Source organism: Amblyomma mixtum, chromosome 6 (genome assembly GCF_055824585.1).
Source record: "Amblyomma mixtum isolate Tamu chromosome 6, ASM5582458v1, whole genome shotgun sequence".
NCBI classification, from domain to species: domain Eukaryota; kingdom Metazoa; phylum Arthropoda; class Arachnida; order Ixodida; family Ixodidae; genus Amblyomma; species Amblyomma mixtum.
Window position 1 is genome coordinate 107,136,960 of NC_143017.1, and position 26,978 is coordinate 107,163,937.

General features: G+C 51.3%; 2 protein-coding genes across 2 annotated transcripts; one reads left to right on the forward strand and one right to left on the reverse strand.

Annotated features, from left to right (window-relative positions):
• Positions 1 to 349: 349 nt before the first annotated feature.
• On the reverse strand, positions 350 to 2,866 carry LOC149339955 (disintegrin and metalloproteinase domain-containing protein 10-like). The gene is made up of 4 exons (XM_089551026.1): positions 2,812 to 2,866; positions 2,012 to 2,146; positions 1,266 to 1,534; positions 350 to 691 (listed from the first exon to the last, which is right to left on the reverse strand). The coding sequence occupies exons 1-4, from the start codon at positions 2,864 to 2,866 to the stop codon at positions 350 to 352; spliced, it is 801 nt and encodes a 266-aa protein (XP_089407152.1).
• Positions 2,867 to 7,034: 4,168 nt separating this feature from the next.
• Positions 7,035 to 26,714, forward strand: LOC149339956 (uncharacterized). The gene is made up of 5 exons (XM_089551027.1): positions 7,035 to 7,041; positions 9,459 to 9,523; positions 11,592 to 11,759; positions 12,627 to 12,719; positions 26,398 to 26,714. The coding sequence occupies exons 1-5, from the start codon at positions 7,035 to 7,037 to the stop codon at positions 26,476 to 26,478; spliced, it is 414 nt and encodes a 137-aa protein (XP_089407153.1). The 3' UTR covers positions 26,479 to 26,714.
• Positions 26,715 to 26,978: the final 264 nt, after the last annotated feature.

Sequence of the window (26,978 nt, forward strand, 5' to 3'; positions counted from 1 at the left end):
ATGTTTTTTCCCGTTGACCAGACAGAGCCCAGCATCTGACACCAGCGCTATATCGGCTGCATTTTTGTCAGTTCTCAGCCCTGACGTCACAGGCGGCAGCTGTCGGTGGTAGAGGGTAAATTAATGAATCAAGAATAGAATCGGTGCAAAATAAGACCTTTACTCAAGTCGCCTGTTGCTTCATATTAAAAACATCTATGGGAGCCTGCGTATCCAGTCTTTGCACGGTGCGGAGCCTCGCGGCCACAGCGTCTGCGCAGAGCCGCCTCCTTTGACCTCTGCGCACGCCCAGGTGCCGTTAGCACCGCGTGCCCAACAGAAAATCAAGTTCCAGCTACGACTGAATAAACTACTCCGTATTTGCCAGAGGAAGACTGACCTTTATCCTATGCACGGTGAAGCTCACGTCCTCGATGCCCCCGAAGTTGGTGCTCCGAAAGACTTCCGAAGCACGAGCCACGTGCTGCGCCACAAGCGCCGTGACGCGCTCCCGCGCGCGCCCAGCTTCGCCGCGGGCTTCGTCCAAGAAGTGCGCGTGCAGGAGGTGATCGACGGTGATCTCAAGGTTGCACACGCGTCGGGGCCGCTCTCGGAGCCCGCGACCCGTGGCGTTCTCGGGCTGCTCATCGTTCGAGTCTTGGGCCCACAAGAGGCGACGTCGCCTCGCCACTGCGCCGGGACGCTGACGGACCTGCGCATGCGCGACCCGTACCCCGGTTGCCGTCACAGGTTGCCGTCACTGGTTGTTTGGTTGGTTTATGGGGTTTAACGTCCCAAAGCGACTAAGGCTATGAGAGACGCCGTAGTGGAGGGCTCCGGAAATTTCGACCACCTGGGGTTCTTTACAGGTTGCCGTCACAGGTTGCCGTCACGTCGTCCAAGGAAAACCTCTTCGTCGTACCCTATCACACCGTGACAAGCATTTCCCTGCACACCTGACCAAAGCCTCGCGCATAAAAGTTACGTGGACAAGTGCTCGTGCGCGTCACAACACGTTGGATTATCCGCCACTACATCGAACACACATGAGTGCAAGTAAATTGTATAGGACAGCTAAATAGCTCAGAGGAAAGCAGCGAGATGCTATCAACCGTTTTCTGTGCTAGAGTTAGTACGGTTTTATATTCAAGAAACACTCAAACCTGAAAACCCGGGCCGCAAGCGCTGAACTGCTGGCAGGAACATTAAACGAGGAACACGCGCAGTGGAAAGAATTTGAGCAAAGTGGAAGTTTGGCAACCGTGGCCGCGTCCAAGGACACTCACGGGGCGCATCGTCATGCCATCCAGTGCAGCGTCCATCCAACGTCTGGCGCCGCCGGTGAGGCCGCAGAGGCGGGTTTCTTTTTCGGGCTCGGCCCCGTGCGGAAGTCGCACGTCGTTTTCCGCGTACATCAGCGAGTGGAAGGGCGGCATTCGCTGGCCACCGAAGAGTTTGCTCGACCGCTCCACGTAGAAGCGTCCGCGAAAGGAGCGTATGGAGCCCTCAAACACGCCTCCGTGCAGCGCGCCGAACACGCGGCTCGAAGGATCGTCTGTAGGGATGGAAAGAACAAAGTTATCGTTCAGTTTAGCATTTTTTTTTTGTTGCCGCTTTTATATCACCTCATTTATGTGTTACACCGTTCAAATGATGGTGTTTACTTGCTTTGCGCCGCATTTAGTTGTTAACTTTCGGCAGGCAAATCTCTTCTTGATCTCTCTAAGAGTTGCGGAGGAAAGGAGGGGGGGGGGGGGGGGGTTACTAAAGGGAACCGTTTGTAGTAGTAGTTGAGGGGGTGGGTAACCTGGTCCTATGGTATACGCTAAAGGAAAGAAGTCCGATGTAGTTCTCCCTTTCCGAATTTTTTCCACATCCGCCCCTTTTTTATTCCGTCATAAGCACTCCTGAAATTCAAGGACACGTTAGTGCGCTGCCCAGCGCGCAATGCTTTTGCTCAGCAAAGAGCAGTGCGCACCCGCATACTGCGTACTATATACTGGCTTCACAATCAACGCGGGACAGTACTAACCGACCAGCTGGCCGCTGTAGATGTGGCTGACGTCAGGTCTGAGCCTGCCCAACGTCTCTGTTTCCAATGTGAAGTTCTCGTGGAAGACGGACGCGTCCGGCCTCAGCTTCAGGATGAAGTTCCTGCAGAGGGATGCTGTATTTACATGGCCTGACTCCCGTTTAAGAGGTGCAAAGCACAAAGAAAAATGGCTGTGCTCATTAAGCACCTCATGCACGCATGCCAGAAGTGGTCTTGGAGGGCGGAGTCAACCGCTGTCTCTACGCTCTGTGGATACAAATTTCGGTGACTTCTCTCTTTACCTGCCTAATTTCTTCTTCCCTCGCTTACAGCAGTTTTGAAATAAAATAGTTCATGCAACTGGCTTCGCTCTTACACCTCTTTTCTGGTACTTCTATAAAAAGCCCTCTTTAACTCGTTCGTGAGCGCACTCTTAAGCCGATCGCGTTTTGAGAGGCTTTTCATGCCTCCAGTTTTAGCTGCACCGGACGTAACCATGGCTGAGTGTTAGCAAGTAAAGTAGAGTGTCCAGAAAGAACGTAAATGTTAACGTAGACGATCGACGAGCGTTAAATGCTCTGGAGGTGTAGAACGCAAAGTGTTTCTGGTCAGCCCTTCGTTCTTTCTTTTTCATTTTCTTCAAAGAGAGCAGAGTCTGGTGTGAGCCTACTGTTTTGTTGGTACCGGAGATGGAATACGGCGCGAGAAGTGTCACGGCGCAAAGTGCAATACTGGCGTATGTTTTAGACACGCAACTTTCGTTTCTACGTGCTCACAGAAGGGATATTATAACGGCTCACTATGCTTCTCCAGCACATAGTTGTACCATAGAAAAAGCACGCCACGCCAAAACATGTCCATGAGAGAGAGAGAGAGAAAGAGGGAGAGAGAGAGGCCAAATAAACACCGCTGTCATGCCTCCCGGACAAGTTTATATTATAAAAGCAGGTTGCATGACGCCAAACTCCGAATTTAGCGAATGGTCAGTGCAGCCCATTTACACAGAAACACGAATTGCTGCAGCAGACATAGATCAGGAAAGAGGCCGGCAATCTTAGAAACCAAACAAAGGATTTGAGAGAATTTTTTTAACGGGGATTTGGGTGGAGTTAGGTAAGAAAATAATTAAGTAATTTTATTTTCCTCTGAGCAAAAGCAAAGACGTTCACATCACGACCGCCGAATTCGCTATCAGCCAACAAAGAAAGAATTGGAGGGCACTTAAGCTCCGCCTTAAGGGTATTATGCAATAGCGTTAATGCCCATATATAAGGAATCGGTCCTTCTCTAAATTCATAGATCGCTGGGAGTCCCCACACCACTCCTAGCGCAGTGGTGCAGCGGTTAAGCGATGTGCCACTGCCCTGCGATGGCAAGTGCTGCCACCGGTGGGGTTTATGGTTTTATGGGATTTAACGTCCCAACGCTACTCAGCCTATGAGGGACGCCGGCCGTAGTGGACGGCTCCGGGTAATTGAGGTTCTTTATCGTTCCCTGACATTGCACAGTACACGGGCCTCGAGCATTTCCCCTCCATTGAAATGCGACCGCTGCGGGCTGGATGGAACCCGCGTTTTTCGGGTCAGCTGACAAGCACCATAATTACTAAGCCACCGCGACGGTCGCCATCGATGGGTCCTGTGCGACCCAGGTTGCTCTCCCCGAGCAACCTCTCGCGACAAATCATTAATTTAACTGCCACCTGCACAGTGGTTAGTTCGCTCACAATCCGGTGGGCAGGCTGTGATGAAGCCGCAAAGTCACGTGACCTGGGTGGCCCACTTAGGTTGCTCCAGCGGGGATTTTTCCTCGCGCCAGATTTTCCGCAGAACGGCAGCCTTAGATATCCCTATACCTTAACCGGATTCAAAAACTGTTGGCTCCTTTAATACCCAGATCCTGACGATCCTAACGACCCCTTCATCTGCCCCATTCTAGGCTGCTCCAGCCAGAGATTCAGTACCTGCAAGCCGCTTCAGATCACCTGCTTCTCACACCACCGACTCCTCGCACGGGGGCCGCGTTATTCCGTTATGGCGGCTTTTTCTCGGCGCATATTTCGCGCGCTCTTCTGAAGCGTCGTGTGCTCGTTGCGGAAAGCTTGCCTGTCGAAAGCCCAGAAGCGCAGGAAGACGGGTCCCGGAAGCTGCCGTCGCTGCTGCTGCTGCAGGGAGCGCCGGAGTCGCACGTGGTCCCTTCGCACGCGTTGCGGCTCGTACCACAGCGGCTCGAAGTGCGCCACCCACTCGTTCAGTCGGCGAGCTGCAAGCGATAGACCGACGCTGTCATCGCCCTGAGTCGCTGCTCAGTGCAGGCTACCATGTGGTAGCCGTACAGGTTATTGGCCTCAGTGGATCGCACGACCGCCCAGATCTGACGCATAGTCCAGGGTTCGGGTTCGAGACCAAGATAAGTAATTCAACTAGAAAACTGCATCACTTTCCTCTGCAGCCGCACTGCTGCTTTTACTTAAACCTTACTGCAATTATGCTGTCGTTTTATATATACTCCATACAGGGAAGTTTCTGCAAACTGCAACGCCTAAAAAATACCAACAACGTTAAAAAAGAAAAGCAACATAGTTGAACGCCCGTGTTCTGACCCTTTCTCCGCTGTCCCGTGTATTTCTGGGCAGATTAGTCTTTATTAGCTATCGTTAACACGTAGCCTAACTTCCCGTAATAATTCTGCGCATTTGTCTAACACGTGGACCTTACCGTGTATCGTGAAAGTAGCCGAGAGTGGAACAGAGAACAAGTAGGGGGAACAAGCAGAAAAGCCCTCGATCAGCTCCTACCTTCGGTCGCAGTGGTGGTGATAAGGACGAGCAAGCAAGCCGTGGCTTGCACACCAGGCTCCATCGCACACTTCATTCTCTTTGGCTCCTGTGGTTTCTCCTTGGAACTGGCGCGAGCTGCTGACGGGAAGGCATCCGCCTTACTTGGATCCTAACAGCGGGTGAAGAGAAGGAAACGGCTGTGCAAGTTGAACGTTGCCTCAGTTATAATAACGGCCACGAAGTGAAAGACGGTCACAATAAAAAAGGACAAAATGAAGAGAAGAAAAAGATTCCGAAGCTGTCCATGCACCCTCCCTCCTTTTTCTTTCTCTGCGCACTTTACTTAAATTCCCTGGCGTACACGTCACCATCAGAATCTCATGGGCTCGGGCACTTAATTGCTCATACACATTGTCCGTCGCTTTCGGCTAGTGTCAACTAAGTACTTAAGAACAGGCAATTGCACAAGTCTCAGCGTCATATCTGAAAGCGGAGGGTGTCGACGAAACATTTAGTCTAAATAAATGAACAAATAACAAATAAGAAAATAAACCTAGCGGTGATATCCTGGCACTGGGCTTCAGGGCACTGGGCTTCAGGGCACGGCTGCTGATGCTGCGCAGAACAAGGAACAAAAAAAAGTTCTGTCTTCACTTCCTGCGCGTTAAAGCGAAGCGTCCACCAAAGTACCACTAATAGAATGTCAGTTACCAAAATTTATGTTTGGGTGGTCGAAGTTATTCCGGAGTCCTCCACTACGGCGCCTGTTTTTTTTTTCCTTTCTTCTCTCAATCCTTACTTCCTCCCTTCCCTTACGGCGCGGTTCAGGTGTCAGCCGAGATGTGAAACAGATGCTGCGCCATTTCGTTTCTTCAAAAATTTATTTTCATTTTTTTCATCTATAGCAACAGCGCTTTGGTTGGGTCACAACTGCAAAGCGTGCGTACGCAAACCAGGACCGCGTTAACGCCACAGCGTTAAGGGTCCCGCTCGGCGGAAAACCTGGTGCCCGCGTTGTAACGAGCAAATCTAATTGGTCGAGCGGGTCCTGACATCACAGCCACATGACCTCGCGCCTGTATTTCAAACACTTCACACCGATAACGCAGTACAACAGTTTTTACGTCGCTACACACTTACTTATTGGTCTACAGGATCGCGACGTCATCTCACGACAGTTATGTAATGCCTCCCAAGAAAGAAAAGCAGTTGCGCTGAAAGAACAATGGTTCGTGACTAGGGCGTACTCTTCCTCGACCACTGAGGAACGTTCGTTGAACTTGGTTAAAGGCAGGCATTCAGTGCCGTGCGGTAATTGAGTTGAGATGCTGTAAGCTATAGATGGGGTTACCCTTGCGATTTCTGCCGGCAATTGCTCCACCGTAGCGACACCTATAGAATAACTAAATCACATAATCTGGCACCGAACTCACAAACACAAATAATAGTCACTCCTGCTGTCACTATATAATACTGAATTACTCGTGTGATATACTAGGCAGAAACAGTGCAGGAAGTGTTTATAAACGTCGAAGTCGGCTTTGCGCATGATTTTGCGCATCCGTCACGGTCATAGCTGTTTGAGGAGGCAGCTTCTGACAAGAATGAGCCTGTACCCAAGCCGTCTTCGTGCTGCCGCCGCCAGAATTACGGACCACGCCACTACTCCCTTCCTTTTCGACTTGATTCATCGCGATGAAAGATGCTCATTGGTCGCGGCTTCCAGGTGACGCACACCGGAGCAGATGACACCGATAAAGAGAATGAAACGTTATCAAATAGGGATGCAACGTGGGGTTTGCTGTCGCAAAGCCCCCTTGTTGTACGCATAGTCGCCTATGTAACAAGAGATAAACCGCCTCACCAAGATCCACCTCGCAAAAGATGACAACGAGAGCAGTGTACTGTACACGATGATGATAATTACATATCTGCGCCTGTACAAAGCACAATGTTCCTTGCGCGTGTTTTGGCATGAAAAGAGCGATGCCCAAAACGTGCCCGTCAAATGACGCCATTGGGCTCCTATGTACGTTAGTTATATTTTATTTCACCGCACCTCGTCAAAGTGCGAGTGCAAGTTGCCATGTGTCACCACACGATTTGCGAGCGCCACCTGCCACGTTGAGTGCCCAGCGAAGAAGACGTTGCACGCGCCAACGATTCTAGCACTGCTTGTGTAGCGGTCAGTTTGCAGCTGAAACCGCCGTTCCATTTCCTCGCCTCCGCCACTCACTCGTCGCAATGTCGTGTAAGTGATGTGGTTTCATTTTCCCGTCGTTTATACCGTCTTTCCGGCGGAGCTGCTCTCAGCCTGACGCCCCCAACTCTATCTCCCCTTTATCGGCTATGCCGCCACTGCGATTGCCAGATGATTTTTCCCAGTCGCCACTCCATCGCAATACTGCGTAAACTTGAACTCATTTCTTAACTGGCATTTTTTTAAAGCACCACTTTAGCAGAGGTCAGTACAAACACGTACATGGAAGCGGGCGATACTCTCTCGATGGAGGCGAAATTCTAGAGGCCCGTGTACTGTGCGATGTCAGTGCACGTTAAAGAACCCCAGGTGGTTGAAATTTCCGGAGCCCTTCACTACGGTGTCCCTTAGCCTGAGTCGCTTTGGGACGTTAAACCACAATAAACCAAACCAATCTCTCGAACACAAGTTGTTTTATTGCTCGAGTATAGCGCGTTCTCAAGGCATCAAGCCGTCTTGTAGCCATTTCTCACTCACAAAATTTTTTTAGGGGTCTTTTTCTCCAGTGTATTCGAGTTCTGTTCAGTTGCCTCGGCGCGTGTAGTTTCCTTATCGGCTCTTTCCTCCTGACCGGCTGCACTTTTAAAGGGTGAGCATCATGGTTTCTTGGGCTTGTTGGTGCGTAGTTCGTGAAAAAGACAAACTGTATCGCAGCAGAAGGCGAAAAACACACTCACAGAGGCGAACAGCATGAGTGCTATGCTGTTAGCACTCGTGTTGTTCGCCTCTGTGACTTCTGCTGCGATAGTTTTTTTTTTGTTCACGAACTTTTATTAAAGGGTCCGTTTTCTAATTTTGCCTCGGCAAGATGGCTATTGAGCCCGAAGTGAGACCTCGTTAGACTTAGAGATGGGTAACGGTCATCGTACGTGCCATTGGGATCGTATACCTGTTGAGAGCGCATTTTACGATGAATATTGCATTATTCGTTTCGCGAAGTCGAGCTTTGCAAAGGAGAACATTTCGGCTAATTAGGTATTTTTTGTTGCACAAACCGGTCCTCAAATTGAGGCTATCGACAATGGTCAGTAGAGGCAATAGTCTTTGTCATATAAAAGGATTTATAGGAGTAGAACGAAAATCTTATGCCTATGGGGCTCGTTCTCGCATGAAGCGTAGTCAAGCTTAGCCTTTTCGCGGCTAAACATTTTGAACAAATTGGCTGCAACAAGATAATTATACGTTCCCCCTTGAGGCAGCAAAGACGTGCAAAAGCTTTCTTCAGAGATGGGTTGGCAACGCTACGCAGTCATACTATCTATAGTCCTGTGCGATTTCCACAGGTCTTCCACAGGCTTAACCTTACAGAATACGTGCACTAATGAGGTTTATATTCGTCAGAGCTTTTCTATAGTCCAAGGACTTCTCTATCCCGCAGCGTAATTTTTATTGCAGACGAAGAGACCATCTCGCGAGGAAAAAAAAAGAAAGCGATAGCCCTCAAATCGCACTAGGCTGTATGTACTATCGTGAGTTAAAGTAAAGGGCTTCCCTCCCCCCTCCCACTTGATAAATATCACTAAAATTCACAATAATAACAGTACATTTCATTCATCGGAATTGTAGATACTGAACATGTCCTAACTTACTTGCGTTGGGACTATTCTGGAACGGCCGCGTTGGTGGCTTAGAGGTTATGGTGCTCGGCTGCTGACCCGAAAGACGCGGGTTCGATCTCGACCGCGGCGATCTCATTTCAGTGGAGGCGAAATGCTAGAGACTCGTGTGCTGTGCGATGGCAGTGCACGTTAAAGAACCCCAGGTGATCGAAATTTTAGGAGCTCTCCACTACAGCGCCCCTCATAGCCTGAGTCGCTTTGGGACGTTAAACCCCATAAACCAAACTATTCTAGAAGGTGGTCGTGCTGCCTATTACCACTGCAGCAGGACACTGACAAAACTCTGGAATAAATTCAAAATATCCAAGCCAGGTTCTTGATATAGCATGAGAGAAAAGACAGCGCACGAGCAACTGAAGGCCGAGCTGAACTGAAAACCCTTTTCTTTCTCCAAAGAGAGTTATTACTCAAACGTTTGTGCTCAGTACATAACTCTAATATGAGGATTAATGCAGACGTTTATATAGAACAGCACCACGTTTTTAGGCGCACATATCATACTTTCAAAAGGTGTATTCACTATGAAATGAATTACTTTTATGCGGACTCGTTTTTTTTTTTCCAACAATGGTGCTGTATATAGTAGAATCGGCTGACTGAAGTGCGAGTTATGTTTGTATAGTACTGATTTGTGAGCGTACGTGCTGTAACAACTTTTTGTAATGTGTTTTATAACGATTACGCTGCGGAATTATTTGTAAATAAGAAATAAAGAGAAAATTCAAAACAGCGCTTATAATCTATATCTGATGTGCAAATGCTTCTAATTTCTTCGCCTTGCATTTGCAGCGGTAGGAAACGCTGTCAAGACGTACTTCGATACCTGGCACGGATTCTTCAACGTAACAGAAACGGTAAATTACCCTTTTCTTTTGTTTTAGACAAGAGGTCGTCAAAGAGGCCTGCTGCCGTTATCAAAGGAAGGGCTCGAGGTGAACAGCTTAACTTGTGGCATCGGCTTATATCTTTATTCTTTACTGTCACTCGCTACAGGGCTTATGGAAGTTGACTTTTGGTGTTCGAGAAATCGCCGCGCGCGGGCCCTACATCGTGTGCAGGCAGGTTTTGCCACGGCCGCGGTGACAGAGCATTATCAAATGCGTGTTCTGATTGTTCCTTGGCAGCCGCGGCGGGTACTGGGCGCGTCAGAAGTTCCTATGCCATAGAGTCTGCTTTTCAGCGGTATATTCTGGCACGCATGTCGCCCGTGAAGCTACCAAGGTTCCAGGATGTGAGAATATCACTTCTCGTACCCATACAGATATTTATGAGGTTTGTGGGTGTTGTAAACGGCCTCACTACTAGGAAAAGCAGACCCTATGGCCTCTTAAGTTTTGACGCATCCTGTACTTTTCTTTCTGTACAGAGCCTACACCGCCCAAAGACTGCTGTAACCTAACTTAACCTGACTTTATATTTCGACGTGACAAGCCAGCAAGTAATTAGTTCTGGAGCAGCTTGACAGGCACCGTTTAGCAACGTTAACAGGAAGCTTAAAGGGTCATGAAAGGGGAATACGAAGTCAGGCTAGACCGAGGTTAGCGTCACGTATTGCAAGGATGTCATATTTCCCGGAAACAAAGCTTTTTTTTTAAGCAAGACAATAGCGTAAAAGTGAAGTACACGTGGCGCTTCCACCCGCAGATTCGTGCTACCGGTGATGTATTTGTGCACTCTTTCGAGGAGAGTTATTTAGCTGTCAATAGGCAATAAACTCACCTCCTGGACCCCGGATGATCAAGCACCCAACCCCGCGCAAGAGGCCCCATCGGTCCTTTCTACATATCATCAAATCACCACATCCTACAAACACAGTCGCATGACACTGCCACCACCCCACAGTGCCTTAATTGTCGCCCTCATCCAGCGCCACATGGCGACAATTACAGACGAGCTGCTTCATTTCACCCCACGGTCTCTCATGCTTTCACCCCACCTTCCCTCCTCATTGTAGCACCTGTGCCGTGCTGAAATCCACACTTTTCCACTACCTGTGAAAATGTCCGTCCCACTCATTCTTCCTGGGAAGCTGGTTTACGGATTGCTCAGCCCCCCGGCCAGAAATGGCTGGAGGATCGGGCTTTACGTGAAGCTCAAGCTCGTGGACTCCTGGACCAGTAGGGGACCACCCTGGAGGATTTCTTTTTTTTTTTTTGTCCAACAAAGTTGTCTCCGTCATCAATCCTACCGTCGAAATGCGACCAAAGCAGCGCGTTCAGCGTAGGCATATTATTAAAAAGCGCCAAACGGACGACGGAGAGACAGACTAGACGCAAAAACGAGCGCTCTATCTTCCGCCTCGCATTCTGTGCGCTGAGGTTGCGTGTGGCCGTTGTTCGCAGCAAGTTAGAACCACCAGCTTCCAATGGAATTTACGCTGTTGAGCTTGATAGGCTGCCGGCGAGGCGATCTTGTTCCCACTTCAGGCATAGAACCGGCTACTTTGTTCGGACTGTGTTCAGAAATTGCAAAGCGTCCGTTTTTTTAGACTTCAGTAGGCATGCATGTATGTCGTCAATGCGTGGAGCTCGATGCGAGCTTGTGGTCTTCCATGTTTTCTGCGAGAAGGAAATGTGAATACGCTTGAGATATGCTTAAATATCACATGCATGCACTGTCGCCTCTCATTTGCCTCATTAAGTAAGGTAAGGGAAGTTTTCAAGCGCGGGCCATCATGCATGCGGTACGCGAGGTGCTGGCACGCAAGGCCTGATATTAGCGCCTTTCATTCAAGTGTTCGTTCTAGTCTGTAGCATACAGACACGATATCGAAAAAACGTCGGTAATGTTCTCGAAGAGTAATCTGTCTCGCATAATTTGATATTTCCCTTCAGTGTCCCAAACTACACAACTTTCCGAGCTCTAGCGTTTGTCAATAGTCGTATTATCGGCAGTGAGAGAACAAGCTGCTTTATCTGGCAGGCCGGGGACATGCTGCTGTTCCTGTTCCTGTACATGGGCACCCTGGACACGGACGCGCAGAGGTGTCTGCTCAGCATGTGCATGGGCTACGGTGTCAACGGGCTGCTCTTCATGACCGCTTCCGTGCTCTCAAATGACACGGCCGCCGTGCTGCCCTTCATCTTCTACGTGAGCAGCAAGCGATGCGTGTCTTTTTGCTTCAGTTTGGCGGCGATAGGTGTCGCAAGTCGAAGAGCCTATAATGTGTCGGCTACGCCCCGTTTCTCTGGCCATACGCTCTCGGAGCACAGCTGCCTGCTCAGCTCGAAAGTGATTTCCACTTGAAGGCAACCGTTCTCTGCTAGGTTTGCTCACGTTACTGAGTGCCATGGTGTCTATTCGTAAAGGGCCCCTGAAATTTCGGGCTGAGCTATTCTGACAAATATTCGAAATTCTCGCCACCCGTGATAGCTTGTGATAGCTTATGTTTCATCAATAGAGCTAGCGTTACGTCACTAAAAATTGGGTGCCAGTGTCGAGCGGCTTCGCAGTAAGAGTTGTGAGGCGAGTATGTTACCAAGCGTACGTTCAGTGGGACAAGCTGTACAGACGCATGACGGTAGCGGCATGACTGACTGAGATTACGGAGATCTGCTTTAGCTTCCAGTGCGTAAGCAGTGCCGAGAAGAGAAATAAATCGAAGCTGAAGAAAAGCAACGCTAGAGTCAACACGCAACTACTAAGACTGACAAGCGCTAAAAGGATATTTAAAAAATACGAGTTTCAAGGCATTACTTTTATATAGTGATATATTTGGCTGGAGTAACCAGTTACCCCAAAACAGATGAAACGACCAATTAGTCCAAGCTCGAAATTTAATGCAAATCATTTTTACACTCTTTCGAATGATCACTCGCCCGCACTCTGTCGAGTGCGGGCTGAGTGATGATGATAGCGAGTGATGATAGCGCGGCATGATAGCCTCGTACTGTTTCGACGGCAACCCGCGTTGCAGTGCCTCGTGCTGATAGCGCGTCTTGGGCGCCTACTTCGCAGTACCACATGTTCCAGTGGACGGCAACGCTGGCACTCATCGTATGTGGCGTGAAGATAATCGCCGACAAGCAGGGAGGCAACACCATGCAAGCGGTGGGTGCAACGCGGGGGCGTACGCTTGTTCTCAGTGCACATAATCGTAAAGCAGGTACAGAGCAGCATAATGTGAGGTAGAAGTGTCCGCACGACACGGTACGAGCGTCGAATAATTCTTATGCGCACTGAATATTCGGCGTGTCTAAGTGGCATAGACGCATGAGCTCGTGCGAGCGCGGCAGAATCCTGGAGTGTATCGCTCAAAGAGAGACATTGGCAGAGTTTCGATACGTCCTCAAGGTTGTCCTGTCGACAGTCAGGTGAAAGCTCGAGCGTGTTTCTTTTTGCGCGGGCGAATACTGGGGCGCCATCGAGAGACGATAAAGAGGTGCAGCTCCGGCCAGCCGACAATGAAGCGGACGAGTGTGCCAAAATGAAATACCCTTGTGATGAGTTAGGTCGCTCGAGGTGAAGAAAAGCGATAATTACCAATATTAGCTTTTTTATTTTTATTTTTTTATCTTTAATTTTTTTTTGTGGCGAGTAGACTGGAATGGGAAGCTGTCAAGTGAAAAGTTAAACAGTGGAAACTCAGCATGCACTTCGTGAACTGCAAACATCTCTACTCGCTATTTGAGATACCCAATAAGCGCTCAGGTCATTCTGGCGACGGTTAGAGTGAATGGTTTGGTTTTATTCAGTTTAACGTCCCAAAGCGACTCAGGCTGAGGGACGCCGTATTGAAGGGCTCCGGAAATTTCGTCCACCTTGAGTTCTTTAACATCCACTGACTTCACACAGTACATGGGCCTCTGGAATTTCCCCTCCATTCAAATTTGACCGCCCCGGCCGAGATTGAACCCGCACCTTTCGGGCCAGCAGCCGAGCACCATAACCGCTGAGCCACCGCGGCGGCTATGTGTTTTCACTAGTGTCATTATTATGCCGCCACAATGGTACGGCACGCGTTGTGCCACTGAACAATAACATGGCTGCCGGCAGCAGAATAGCTGCTATGAAAACTAGAAGTACAAGATTGCCAGTCTTTTCAGTTAGAAACACGCAGCGGTTGCTTTAATTAACCTGTGGCGGCAACTTAATTACAAATACTGCGATCCCCAATGTTCCCCGACAAGGCACTGCGTTTTTCGGTTTTCTTTCTTTTTTTTTTGCGAAACACCACAGCTAATCAGATATGTATACACAAGGCCAGGGGAAACAACAAAAATCTTACGCAAGGTAACATAAAAAAACTCAGGTTCTAACATATAAAGCCGGAAACACTTAGTGAAGCGATGTCGATTAGAGCGATAAGTAGAGGATTTTCTGTCTCATACTTCAGCAGGGCTCGAATTGAGGATATATGATAGTATGTAGGCAATGCAGTTTTGACTGTGCAACAATTCGCATTACTTCAATCAGGACATGATGATAAAGGAGCTGGTAGTACATAGGATGTAAGAAGAGGCGCACAGCACAAGGTCAACGTTTCTCTTTCAAGATTTCTCGCTTTGCGTCAAGGCCCTAAGGGAAATCTTAACTCCGCAATTTTTTCGCGTGTGCTGTATTATTATCTCGAATTAGACCAAATACAGTTGAACTACGTTACAACGAAGTCGAAGGGGTGGCAGTATATCTCCATCACAGCGAATGTTTCGTTATAGCCGTAGCTCACCTTGGCCGCAACTGTCGCATGTCAGGTGGTTTAGCTACTATCGCGTAGACGAACGACAACGTAGCTGGTGGCTAGTTTGCCGCCGACGTGCCATTCTGGTCAGCTTACTTGTGCATCCAAACCTGCGCTCCGTCCAAAGTCATCCAAAACTGATGCTCGCGTCTTCACTAGCTACCGCGCGCCCGCGTTCACTGCGGCCAGCTGTACCGACTGCAGCGCCTGCAAGACGGGCTGAAACTTCGAATGACGCTTTTTCTTCTCCTCTGCAAAGTTATTCCTCCAAGACAGCCTTAGATACGTGCACCAAACGCACCTGGTAGGGGTGCAACAACCGAATGCTGTGTCAAACTCGTCAACGTGCGCCTCTTCCTTCTTAGAGGATCAAAGACATAGGGTATCGAAAAAGGCTAAAACTGACGCTTGGGCGAGTTGGTAACCCATGATCGCAATCAGACATCGTGATCAGCTCACCCGCGAAATTTCAGAAGCCGCAGATTTTGCGAGGACTTAAGACGCATGTGTAAGTAGCGCTTCGTTGGCTTTAACAGCGAAAGAAATAAGGTTTTTGAAGGCAAGATAATGACCCCGCGGTTGCAACCTTCAACATTTGTAGCTTATATCTGTTGATGTGATTGTCATGTTTCTTTTGTTGGTTGTGCCTGATGCACAGGTGCGGACAAAAGTAAACGGAGCACGCAACTGTCTTCGAATATTTTTCACGCGTCACCTAATTGAAATTTCCAGGAGTGGTACGCGCATGCTGGTAGCGGAGGTGGCGCCGCCCTGGTTAGCTGGCTGACTATCGTGCTCCGTTTTTCACCTGCCCCTGGCCTGGTCCAGGGCCTTGCCCGCCCCTGGATTTACACTCCATCGCGTCAGGAAGACATCCGCACCACGAGGACACCATTCGCATCACGGCCCGCTGTCGAGCTGGCGCTCCAAGCGCCTCCAAAAATCTGCTACGGCGCGGCGCCTCACTAACCCTAATGCGCCGCGCCTGCACCTCTGGCATACAGCGTCTCAACAAGCCCCTGAAGCCGAGACCCACCCATACCTCGCCGGTGTCAACTTCTTCCGACGCGGCCGCCGCGGGGCCTACTCCAACCACGCTTACAGCCATGTCTCAACCGGCTGCGTTCAACACCGGCCACACCACCGCGCCCATTCCCGTCGCGTTCACCGACGCTGGGAGCTCCGAATCGACAGCCGCAACGCAGCCGGCAGCGTTCGTTACCGCCGCGGCGTTCACTGCTGGCCAACTCCACGCATTAAGGGAAGCCAAGAGCTTCGGGCCCACAGACGCATCGCAGTCGACTGCGTTCGTCGCCGCCGCCAGTGCCGCCGCACCTACTCGGACCACACTTCCCGCTGACAGCAAGTCCAGCACCTTAGTACCTGCGTCGCAGATTGCGGCTAAGGCTGACGACACAGCAGACATGGACCTTACGGCGTCCCCGGTCGACGGCCATCTCATTCCGGCCCCTGAGGTCGGCTGGACCACCATCGGTGCCTGCCGTAAGCCTGCCTCCGCCACCCGGCCCCGCACCGAGCTCATCACAGTTGGCATCCAGCTTCCCCCTGGCACCCTCAACCCCAAGATACCGCTCTACGACGTCCTCGCCGCAGTCGTCTCCGCTGCACAACTGTCCTCCGAGAGCAGTGCGGAGATTATCCTTCAGGCCAAGCCAGCCCAAAGCCTCGTCTTTTTAAAAACTCATTCCCCTCTCACCGCCCACCTCCTGCTTTCTATCACGCATCTTCAGCTTCACGGTAAGCCTATCACCATTAAAACATATGCCCCTAATACTCCCATCTCATGCCTCGGCGTCATCCATAACGTCGGTGGCCATTTCACCCCTGATGACCTCATGCATGATATCGAATCATTCAAAACCGATATTCTTGCTGCTCGTATGATGGGCACCACTCAGTCGGTGCTCATAACTTTCGCTGGAACCGTAATCCCCCACTTTGTGTATTTCAAACGCGTTGCCTTCCGGTGCCGTCCCCATAAGCCTAAGCCTCGCACCTGCACCCGTTGTCTCGCTCTTGGACACCGCGCCCACCAGTGTCCACAGCACAGCGTTCCGGCAAAGTGCCGTCGCTGTGCTGCTCCTCTACCCGCCGACCCTTCCGCTCATGTATGTGCCCAGCCCTGGTGCGTTCATTGCCAGGTAAACACCCACTCCTCCCTCGACCCCACTTGCCCCTTTCTCCTCGGTAAACAACGCGAGTGTGCCAAAGCTGCGTACCTACGACGCCTAGCTTTGCGCCGGGCCACGCAACCCACTCCCTCCTCCTCCTCTAATCAAGAACCTCCGTCAGCTCCGGTCACGTCACCACCAGGCTCCTACGCCGCCAAAGTTAAAGGCTCCTCGGTTCCAGCGTCCCTTTCCAGCGTCTCTTCCACTGCGCCACCCTCTCCATCCCTGACTGACGAGAGCCGCTCCTTCGACCTCCGGCTCGCTATGCTGGAACGCCAGCAGCGAGAGCAACAGCGAATTTCCCACGACCTACAACAACAGATCCACGCCTTGACCCAAACCCTCCAGACAACCACCTCCTCTCTTACCTCCCAGCTTACCAAGCTAAATGAGCACCTTGCCACACTCACCACTCCCTCCTCCACCGCCCAGGTCGCCCCTTTGGCTGATCTTCTCGAAACCACCACACAGGCACACCACACTCGCTTGGTTCAGCTAGAGACATCGGTTCTGCAGATTCTTACCACCCTCCAAGCACAATCCAAACAATTAGAATCCTTCACTTCTACGCTCCAATCCCTGCATGAGTCACTGCCCCCGGCCAAAAAGAAGGAACGGGTACCCTCACGAAGTTCTACCTCTACACTATCATAATGGCTTTTGGCGAGGACCTCGAGATTGTGCAGTGGAACTGCCGAAATCTGTGCCATAATAAGACCCCCCTCCACCAGTATCTACTCGCCCGCCCCTCCCTGCCCCATTTTCTCCTTCTCCAGGAGACCCGGACGGCCCGCACTGTCCCAGGCTACCGCGCCTACCATGCCGCTACGGCCACACCACTTGCGTCTATTTATGTACGTAGCGACGTGCTCGTGGAGCCACTTGATATCCCCTCCGTCCTTCTTAAATATTTAGTTGGTGTGGTCTATTACCACCCTTCTTCCCGCGTCTCACTCGCCCTTTTGTCTTTCTACAACCCCCCTGTTACCTCCTCTTTATTTTCCGCCCTGGGCAAGTTCCTTCACTCTCTTCCTTCTAACTCCCATCTCCTCTTTGGTGGTGACTTTAATGCCCCTCACACACTCTGGGGCTACCCTCAAACCCTCAAACCCGGCCTCCTCCTCCACTGTCTGGCCCAGGAACGCCACCTCACCCTTCTCAATACTCCTGGTTCCCCTACTCGAGCGGGCACTGCCTCACAGCGTCCCACGACACCCGATCTCACTTTCTCTCGGGGTTCACTTTCATTTCACTGGCAAGTGACAGCCGAAACTCTTCTCAGTGACCACTATCTTGTCCACATTTCCACCTCTCTTTCCCACATCCCTCGAAGTCATCCGGTCACTCATACTGACTGGCACGCCTTCCGCGCTAATCTCTCCTCTGACTCCTTTCAATCCTACGACGACTGGACGTCGCGCATCACTGCAGCGCTCATGTCCAGTAGCCGTCGTGTTCGCTCTTGTCACCCAGTCCCAGACCCAGATCCTCACCTATTCCGTTTATGGCGTCGCCGTAAACGTCTTCAACGCTCCTTCCGCTGCCAACCCCACAATGCCCAACTTTCTTCCCGGATCACTGCTCTGCGGGCTGAGATCGTCGCCCACTGCGCCTCACTCGAGCACTCTCGTTGGAGTGCTCTTTGTGACCGTCTTGACTCTGCATTGCACTCGCGATCCACATGGTCTCTGTTCAAGTCCCTCCTTGGCACTAAGCCTGCCCTTGCTCCCACTCTAGCTAAAGCCCTCACTCAAGGAACTCCCTCCGATGTTTTTGATCAGCTCGCCTCTCTCTATCTCCCGCCCCCTCTGGCACCCTCCTACCCGGTGTACTGCGGTGGACCTAACCCCGATCTGGACCAATCCTTCAGTCTCCGGGAGCTCGAATCGGCTCTGGCTGCTAATGCTACACGCTCGGCTCCCGGTGAGGATGCCATTACATACACCACACTTCGCAACCTTCCTGACTGCGCCAAAGAATTCCTCCTTAAAACCTACAATGATGCATGGGACAGCGGCTGCCTGCCCAGCTCCTGGACCTCCTCCCTCATTTCTATGATTCCAAAGCCGGGCAAGCCTCCCTCTCTCTCTAACCTCCGCCCAATCTCCCTGACATCATGTGTTGGTAAGACCCTTGAGCGAATGGCCCCGACTCGCCTCTCTAATTTTCTCGAGACGAGGGAGTTCTTCCCTCATTCTCTCATCGGCTTCCGACGCCACGTCTGTGCACAGGACATGTTTCTAGTTCTCCAGCACACGTTTCTGTCACCTACCTCCACTCAAATTCACGCACTTGTGACCGTCGATGTTCGCAAGGCCTTCGACGGTGTTTGCCACGACCACATCCTTTCCCAACTCTCCTCCCTAGACTGTGGCTCCCGCATGTACTGTTATATCCGCTCATTCCTCTCTAAACGTGTCGCTCGCTTTCGAGTCGACACCTATCTGTCCGACCCCCACAACCTCACCCGAGGCACTCCTCAAGGTGCTGTTCTCTCTCCTACCCTTTTCAATCTTGCTATGGCCCCTCTCGCCTCCCAGCTAGCTGAAATTCCCGACCTGCATCATATATTTTACGCCGATGACATCACTCTCTGGTGTTCGTCTGGCTCTCCCGGTCACGTACAGGACACCCTGCAAAGTGGCCTAGATCTCATCGACTCCTTTCTCACCACTGCTGGCCTCTCTCCTGCTCCTGAAAAATCCGAGCTCCTTCTCCTCAACCATTCCTCATAGCAGCGCTCACACAACCAATTCGTCTCTCTCCACCTTTCTGGCTCTCCCATTCCTGTCGTCACGCAGTGCAAAGTTCTTGGCTTTCCTTTGCATGCAGCCAAGAACGTGCAAGCCCTCCACCGTGCTGTCACCACCTGCCACTCCGTAACTCACCTCCTGCGGCGCGTGGTCACTCGGCGCTCAGGTCTCCACGAGGCTCATGCGTGCCGAGTTGCCCACGCGCTGGCCCTCAACAAGGTCTTGTACTTTGCACCCTACGTTTCCTTCAATCAGACTCAACTTAACGCTCTTGAGACTGCCCTTGTGGGCCTCTACAAGGCAGCTCTCAACCTCCCTATCACTACCTCTACTGCAAAGATCTTTGCAACAGGCCTCTTTCATCCTCTCCGTTCTCTGCTCTCTCTCCATCATGACTCGCAGATTGCCCGGCTTTCCCTTACACGTCAGGGTCAGTGGTTACTGACTCAAGCGGGTATCTCGCCCATTCCCTGCGCCCCGTTTACCTCTCCTATTCCCACCCCGGCTCCCAATCTTCGCATCCTCCCCCTTCCGTCCAACATGTCCCCCGTTCTGCACGCCGGCCGTCGTCATGCGGCCGCACAGCACCATTCCCCTCTCTTTGATACCCAGGGTGTAGCTTACACGGATGCCTCCTTCGTGGCTCCTCGAGGTTCCTGCGGCTACGCCCTGTACCACCCCCACCTCCCTGCTCCTGAAACTCACACCAGCGGGCCGTTTCTACGCCCTCCGGATGCATTGTCCCTCGAGGTCCTCGCCATTGCGCATGCCCTCCAGTCATTTGCCCTCCTTCCCTCTCTTCAAGAGTACACAGTCTATTCAGACTCACAAGCCGCTATACACCACATACAGAAACGCACCCTAACCCCTTCTCTTCAACAGGAGGTCGAACGAGCGGTCTCCGCTTTGCAGCCTTCCATCGTTTTCCTCCGCTGGGTCCCTGGGCATTCAGGGATTGACGGCAATGAGCTGGCTCATCAGCTCGCCCGTGACACACTTTTCCGGGCACCGTTGATCCCCTGGCCCAAGCCCTCGGAGGACGGTGGGAGACTCACCCTTCGCCGCACCATAAAAGAGGTCTACCTCGAGCTCCGCCTCGACAAACGCCTTTACCCTCCCCCTCATCCATCACTCACAGTGCCGGAGGCTCGCCTTCTTCGGCACGTTCAAATGAATGCAATCATCACCCCGTCTCGCCTCTTTCTCTATCGCTATCGATCGGACCCTTCCTGTCCCAACTGCCCCTGTATCTATGCGGACCTTGCCCATTGCCTCTTCTATTGCCCGGCTGCTCAGCAGTCGGGTTCCTACCCCCCACCTTCTTTATCCATCACCACCTGGCTCGACTGGCTTGGCGCTGAAGGGGAGGAAGAACAGCGACTTCTGGTCGCCCAGGCGGTCGATATGCTCGGCCTGTAAATTTTGGCCGAATAAACGTCTTCTACTACTACTACTACTGGTAGCGGAGGTTGGTGGGCTTTCTTGTAGACAAACAACGCTTCTTCATTACCAATGGAGAAAGCGTGATTGCACTTCGAACGCAGTAGCGTGCTCCGTTTACTTATGGCCGCGCCTGTACATATTCTCGCGGGCCGAGCTAAAAATCTTCAATTGAAAGTCCTTGTCTTTTTCGCGCTGCCTACAATCACGAAAAAGGTCTTTCAGGGGTGGTGGTGAAAACTTTTATATTGTAAAAAAGAGTTTGGGAGCCACAGAGTGGCCCCGCTACATGGTCGGCGTCCCTAGTCCGGGACACCGCACGACGAGGCCCCGTCTCTCGCCCGTTTCACCAGAGCCCTTTGGGACTCAAGCGAGGAGCAGTTGAGGAGGGCAGTCTCCCATGCCTCTCTGGAAGGGGTAGGGGAGGGGGGGAGGTGGGGATTTTGAGTACATGCCCACACCATGTGGAAGATATCACAGGTCTCCCCACAGTGTGGGCATCGCCCATCCGTGTTAGGATCGTAATGTTTTATTATTGCAGGACAGAGTAGAGTACCTGTCTGCAGGCGCCTTAAAGTTCGCTCCTCCGTCTTACTCAGCCCTTTTGCAGGGGCCGGGAAAAGGCGGTGGTTGTCGCTATAATGTGTTAATATTTCCCTGAATCGCAGCAGCGGCTGGTTAGTCTCCGAGCCAGAAGAGCTGGGATGAGGAGCCCGGTGAGTAAGCGCTCGGGCAGCCGCGTCAGCGGCCTCATTACCTCGTAAGCCCTGGTGGCCAGGAGCCCAAATGATTCGTTTGGGTGTTGGATCAGTGGCAGTCCGTCGTAGAATACAAGCAGCTAAGGGGGAGATCTCCCCTGCCAAGTAATGTTCACATGCTTTTCGGGAGTCCGTGATGATTATTCTCGAATTGGCGTGGGCGGCAGCAAGCGCTATCGCTACTTCCTCGGCCCGCATTGAATTCGGGGCTCGAAAGGAGAGTCCATCAACGTGCATTTCCTGGTGAACGACAGCGGCCGAGTAAAATCCCGTGGGCGATGGCCCTGCTACGTCTACATAATATACACCGGGTCGGGAGCCGTGTTGTCTCTCAAGAGCCCGAGCCCGCGCTTGTCGTCTGTTTTCATGCATGTCGGTGTCCATGTTACAGGGGAGCGGGGAGACCCAGAGCATATGGCGCCATAGTACTGGGATACGCTCCGCCTCCTCTGGAGTGCAGTCGTGTTGGATGTGTAAGCGGTTTAGCAGGCGGCGCCCAGGAGCCGTCTGCGTGAGCCGCGTGTATTGGTTCACGAGGTGGGCCTCCCGCAGCTCCTGGTAGGAGTTTAGCACCCCCAATGCCTTGAGTTTGGCATTAGAGGTAGCCACCGGGAGATCCAGGGCTCGCTTAGTTGCCTTGCGGATGATGGCGTCTATTCGCGCCTCGTCTTGCTTAGTAGTGCGGAGATATGGCACGGCGTAGAGGATCCGGCTAGTCACGAAGGCATAGACGAGCCGAAGCGCGTCCCTGCCCCGCAGACCACCCCGCTTGTTGGAAACGCGGCGGATCATGCGCCCTAACCTGTTCGCCTGCTCTCTTGAGTTTCGCAATAGTGGAGTCCGGTCTGAGTCTCTGGTGAATGAAAAGGCCCAGAATACGGAGCTCCTCCACCTCTCTAATAGGACCTCCTGACAGAGATATGTGTATTGCTGTCCTATCCTTTGGGTTCGCTCTGACATGCAGAAGCTCTGATTTCGCTGGAGCACATTGGAGCCCACAGTCATTAGCATACGCATCGACTATGGAAGCAGCCTGCTGAAGGCGGTCCTCCATGTCCCCAAGGCTCCCCTGAGTGGTCCAAATTGTAATATCATCTGCATATAACGCGTGTTGAATGCCTTCCACCCGGGCCAATTGGCTTGGGAGGCGCATCATAGCAATGTTGAACAGGAGCGGTGATAACACTGCTCCCTGAGGGGTACCCCGTGTTCCCATCATGTAAGGGCCGTATTCCTCGCCCTCAATCCGAAGAAAGGCCTGGCGATTAGACAAGAAATCTCTTACATACGCGTAGGTCCTAGCCCCACAATCGGTAGAACTCAAGTTGGCCAGGATGCTTCCGTGTTTCACATTGTCGAAAGCCCCTTTCAGATCAAGGGCGAGGATGGCTTTGTCATTGTGTTGCATAGTTGTGGGTCGTATTACATCCCTGTGCAGCTGGAGAAGGACATCCTGTGCAGACATGTGAGGGCGAAACCCGAACATGGTGACTGCAAAGAAGCCCTTACTCTCCAGGTATGGAGAGAGGCGATCCCGTACCATCGTCTCCATAAGCTTGCCCGCACATGAGGTCAGTGATATGGGCCTCAGGTTGTCCGTATTCACGGCCTTACCTGTTTTAGGGATAAACGTCACAAGTGACGTTTTCCACTCGGGAGGGAGTGGACGCCCGTCCCAGATCTGGTTGATGTATTCTAATAAATGAAGGTAGGCTGAGTCCGGTAGGTTCGCCAACAGGTTCACTGTTATGTGGTCCCGTCCCGGAGCCGTACCCCGGCGCATTTTTGCTAAGGCCGCCTTAAGGTCGTGCAACTCAAAAGGGGCATCGAGTGTTTCATTAGGCCTGCCAGAGTACATGTACTGTGGCCCAGGCGGGTCCTCCATACGACAGAGATATCTGTCGCACAGAGTGTCCGCAAGTTGCGCCGTCGTACCTTGATACCCTTGCAGAGCCCGCCGGAGCTGCTTTTGCGTCTCCCCTCTCGTTTGGGAGGGGTCGATTAGACTGCGAAAGAGACGCCACGTCCCCTTCGAGCTCATCTGAAGAGCTGCGGCGTCGCAGCGTGCTATCCAATTTGAATCTGAGAGCTCGGCAGCATACGCTGCAGCCTGCTCTGTGAGTTTGGCTATGCGGTCGCGTAATTTGCGATTAGTTTTCTGCTTTTTCCACCGTTTAGTTAAGCTCCGGCGCGCCTCCCACAAATGCAGGAGGTGGGTGTCCACTGCGGGGATCTCTTCGGTGGTTTGTAGTGTTGGGACGTGTTGTTTCTGAATGTTGTATATGTGGTTAGCCCATTCCGCGTAGCCGCCGGAAAATAGTACGGGAGGGATAGTGTGATTCCGGAATTTGTGCCAATCGGTCAGCTTGGCCTGGCCCCATTTTTTGCGCGCTGCCTTTGCCTCGAGTGTAATCCGGAGAAGGAGGTGATCGCTGCCTAGAGAATCGCCCAAGTTCTCCCATGCAGCCGCTCTAGCATTTTTAACGAGAGAAAGGTCTGGACACGTGTGGACACCTCTGTTTTGGAGATGGGTGCGCTGGCGTCGAAATTTCAGCACCAAAGCTTCAACGGTCCCGTTAGGCGGAAAACCCGGCGTTGCGCCGGGACTCGAAAATCTTTTTTGATCGAGAGGTTCGTGACGTCAGAGCCATTTCAGTTTCACGTAGAACAAAAATTGGTTGGTAAAGTGCGGAACTCGAATTTCTGTCCCTTGGGTCGCGAGTCGGGCACGCTACTTCTACGCCACCAAGAAATTTTCTTTTTAAAACCTGTTGCAGCAAGTACAGAAATATTCCAACCGTGACGGTTGGTATGACATCACAATTTATGTACTTTCGTTTTAACGAGAACATCCATCACTTCAGTGACTTCATCACAGAAACCTTGCTTCTTGAAGATGTCAAGCAGCTTACATACATTCTCAACAAAATAACTGCACACAGGGCGGACACTGGGATCACAATTTCTGACTGCCGTTCGAGAATGCCAGATCGCATGCAAGCCAAGAACAGCACATTATATGGAGTCAGCTCCTTGTTAATAGCAGCGAAAAACTGAATACCTCTGGGTGTAACTAATTGCCTCGAATGTAAACAACCAGAGAGTCTCGAACATATATTTCTCGATTGCTGGCACGCTGTATTCTTTTGGGAGGTCCTGAAATGTACCCTTGAAAAGCCCTCCCGCTCACGGCACCAAGGAGCATTCTTTAAGTGAGGATAAACGTAGCCCTTGTGCGAGCACTTCGCCTCACACAGTGTGTAGATGTCGCTAATTCGTGGCACTAATTAATGTCACTTAACATGTTGCGTAACACTCTTCAGGGGAACTTAAATGTCCCTGCAAGCTTTTTTTTTTTTTTCAAGCCGATGCCGCCGCCCACTAATTGTGCGAAGAAACGCTCAATACGGGACCCGCTTGAGGCGGGAGAAGATTGGCGCAGGTTTCGCGCAACGCTTGAGAATACAGGTTACTTGGGGTAATTCCAGCTTGCCGCATCTAATGACAACGCAGCGTTGCGCATTATTACACGTCGACATACTCAGTGCGAAATAGCCAACGAGCTTCATTTGGTGTTTGTTGTAGCCACTCGTAAAAAAATTTTACTTCGTAAATGGGATACATCAAATACACGGTTTTATATGACAGGTTCCAATGGGGAATAGGAGTTCCTTTGCTATAGCCATTATTTCGTTATACATCGTTTTGTTCCAGCGAGGTTCTGCTGTACATGCTTTCGGCAGGTGTCTTTAATCAAGTGCACGAATGGTCTAGTTACGTTTTTATATCGATGCACTTTTTGTTCTGCCGATTATTGTAGAACGGTTCGAGTGCAGCGCCAAAGCTTGGATTGCCATTTGCTGTTGCGCCAGAGCTTGATTGCAGTTTGCTGTTGCGCCAGAGCTTGGATTGCCGTTTGCTGTTGTGCCAGAGCTTGATAGCAGTTTACTGTTGCGCCAGAGCTTGGATTGCCGTTTGCTGTTGTGACAGAGCTTGATTGCAGTTTACTGTTGTGCCGGAGCTTGGATTGCCGTTTGCTGTTGTGCCAGAGATTGATAGCAGTTTACTGTTGTGCCAGAGCTTGGATTGCCGTTTGCTGTTGCGCCAGAGCTTGATAGCAGTTTACTGTTGTGCCAGAGCTTGGATTGCCGTTTGCTGTTGTGCCAGAGATTGATAGCAGTTTACTGTTGTGCCAGAGCTTGGATTGCCATTTGCTGTTGCGCCAGAGCTTGATTGCAGTTTACTGTTGTGCCGGAGCTTGGATTGCCGTTTGCTGTTGTGCCAGAGATTGATAGCAGTTTACTGTTGTGCCAGAGCTTGGATTGCCATTTGCTGTTGCGCCAGAGCTTGATTGCAGTTTACTGTTATGCCGGAGCTTGGATTGCCGTTTGCTGTTGTGCCAGAGATTGATAGCAGTTTACTGTTGTGCCAGAGCTTGGATTTCCGTTTGCTGTTGTGCCAGAGATTGATAGCAGTTTACTGTTGTGCCAGAGCTTGGATTGCCGTTTGCTGTTGTGCCAGAGCTTGATTGCAGTTTACTGTTGTGCCGGAGCTTGGATTGCCGTTTGCTGTTGTGCCAGAGATTGATAGCAGTTTACTGTTGTGCCAGAGCTTGGATTGCCATTTGCTGTTGCGCCAGAGCTTGATTGCAGTTTACTGTTGTGCCGGAGCTTGGATTGCCGTTTGCTGTTGTGCCAGAGATTGATAGCAGTTTACTGTTGTGCCAGAGCTTGGATTGCCATTTGCTGTTGCGCCAGAGCTTGATTGCAGTTTACTGTTGTGCCGGAGCTTGGATTGCCGTTTGCTGTTGTGCCAGAGATTGATAGCAGTTTACTGTTGTGCCAGAGCTTGGATTGCCGTTTGCTGTTGTCGCCGGCCAAACCTGCTGCCGCTCTCTGCTCGCAGATCGTGGCCATCCTGTGCGGCTCCGTCCACGCTGCGCACAGCGGCTACATCGTGTACAAGCAGTACATCAAGGAAGGGTAGCTTGGGCGAATAAACGAGGCCGCTGCCCCTTGCACGCTCAGCCGGCTGCGGGCCACGGCCGCTCTCAGAGACCGAACCGATTTTATTCCTGCGCAGAAGGCTTGGCACGCGTGTTTGCACACGCGTGGCTTTAGTCTTTGAACATATTATTAACATATTGCAATGCAACAGACAGCGCACAGATGGCATTCATACATTGTAGTATGCTGTGAGCTCTCTAACGAAATGACCTACCATTCCTTGTAGCGGTGACCGTGAAATAAAAGCATTTTTTCTACGTCCACGCCAAATGCGTTCTGGCACTTAGTTTTCACGTGTGCGCTTGAGGACGGAACCGAGGCTGTGGAGTGGCGTAAACATTGAAACTTTTTCTAGCGTGATTCATTTCGTTCGCTTTTTTCTTGCGCTTGCTGAAAAAAATTAATATGGCCGGTGGAAAACTGGTTGCTCTACTTAAAGGCCGGATCGGGAGAGTGATAGTTTCAACCGAAAGAAGATGT

Excerpts from the sequence above, each read along its gene's own strand:
- LOC149339955 (XM_089551026.1), bottom strand. The coding sequence starts at position 2,866 with ATGTTTTGGCGTGGCGTGCTTTTTCTATGGTACAACTATGTGCTGGAG. Across the intron at positions 2,147-2,811 it reads CTATGTGCTGGAGAAGCATA|CATCCCTCTGCAGGAACTTC; the intron begins GTGAGCCGTTAT and ends ATGTAAATACAG. Across the intron at positions 692-1,265 it reads ATGGCATGACGATGCGCCCC|GTCCGTCAGCGTCCCGGCGC; the intron begins GTGAGTGTCCTT and ends GCGCATGCGCAG.
- LOC149339956 (XM_089551027.1), top strand. Across the intron at positions 11,760-12,626 it reads TGCTGCCCTTCATCTTCTAC|TACCACATGTTCCAGTGGAC; the intron begins GTGAGCAGCAAG and ends CCTACTTCGCAG. Across the intron at positions 12,720-26,397 it reads GAGGCAACACCATGCAAGCG|ATCGTGGCCATCCTGTGCGG; the intron begins GTGGGTGCAACG and ends CTCTGCTCGCAG.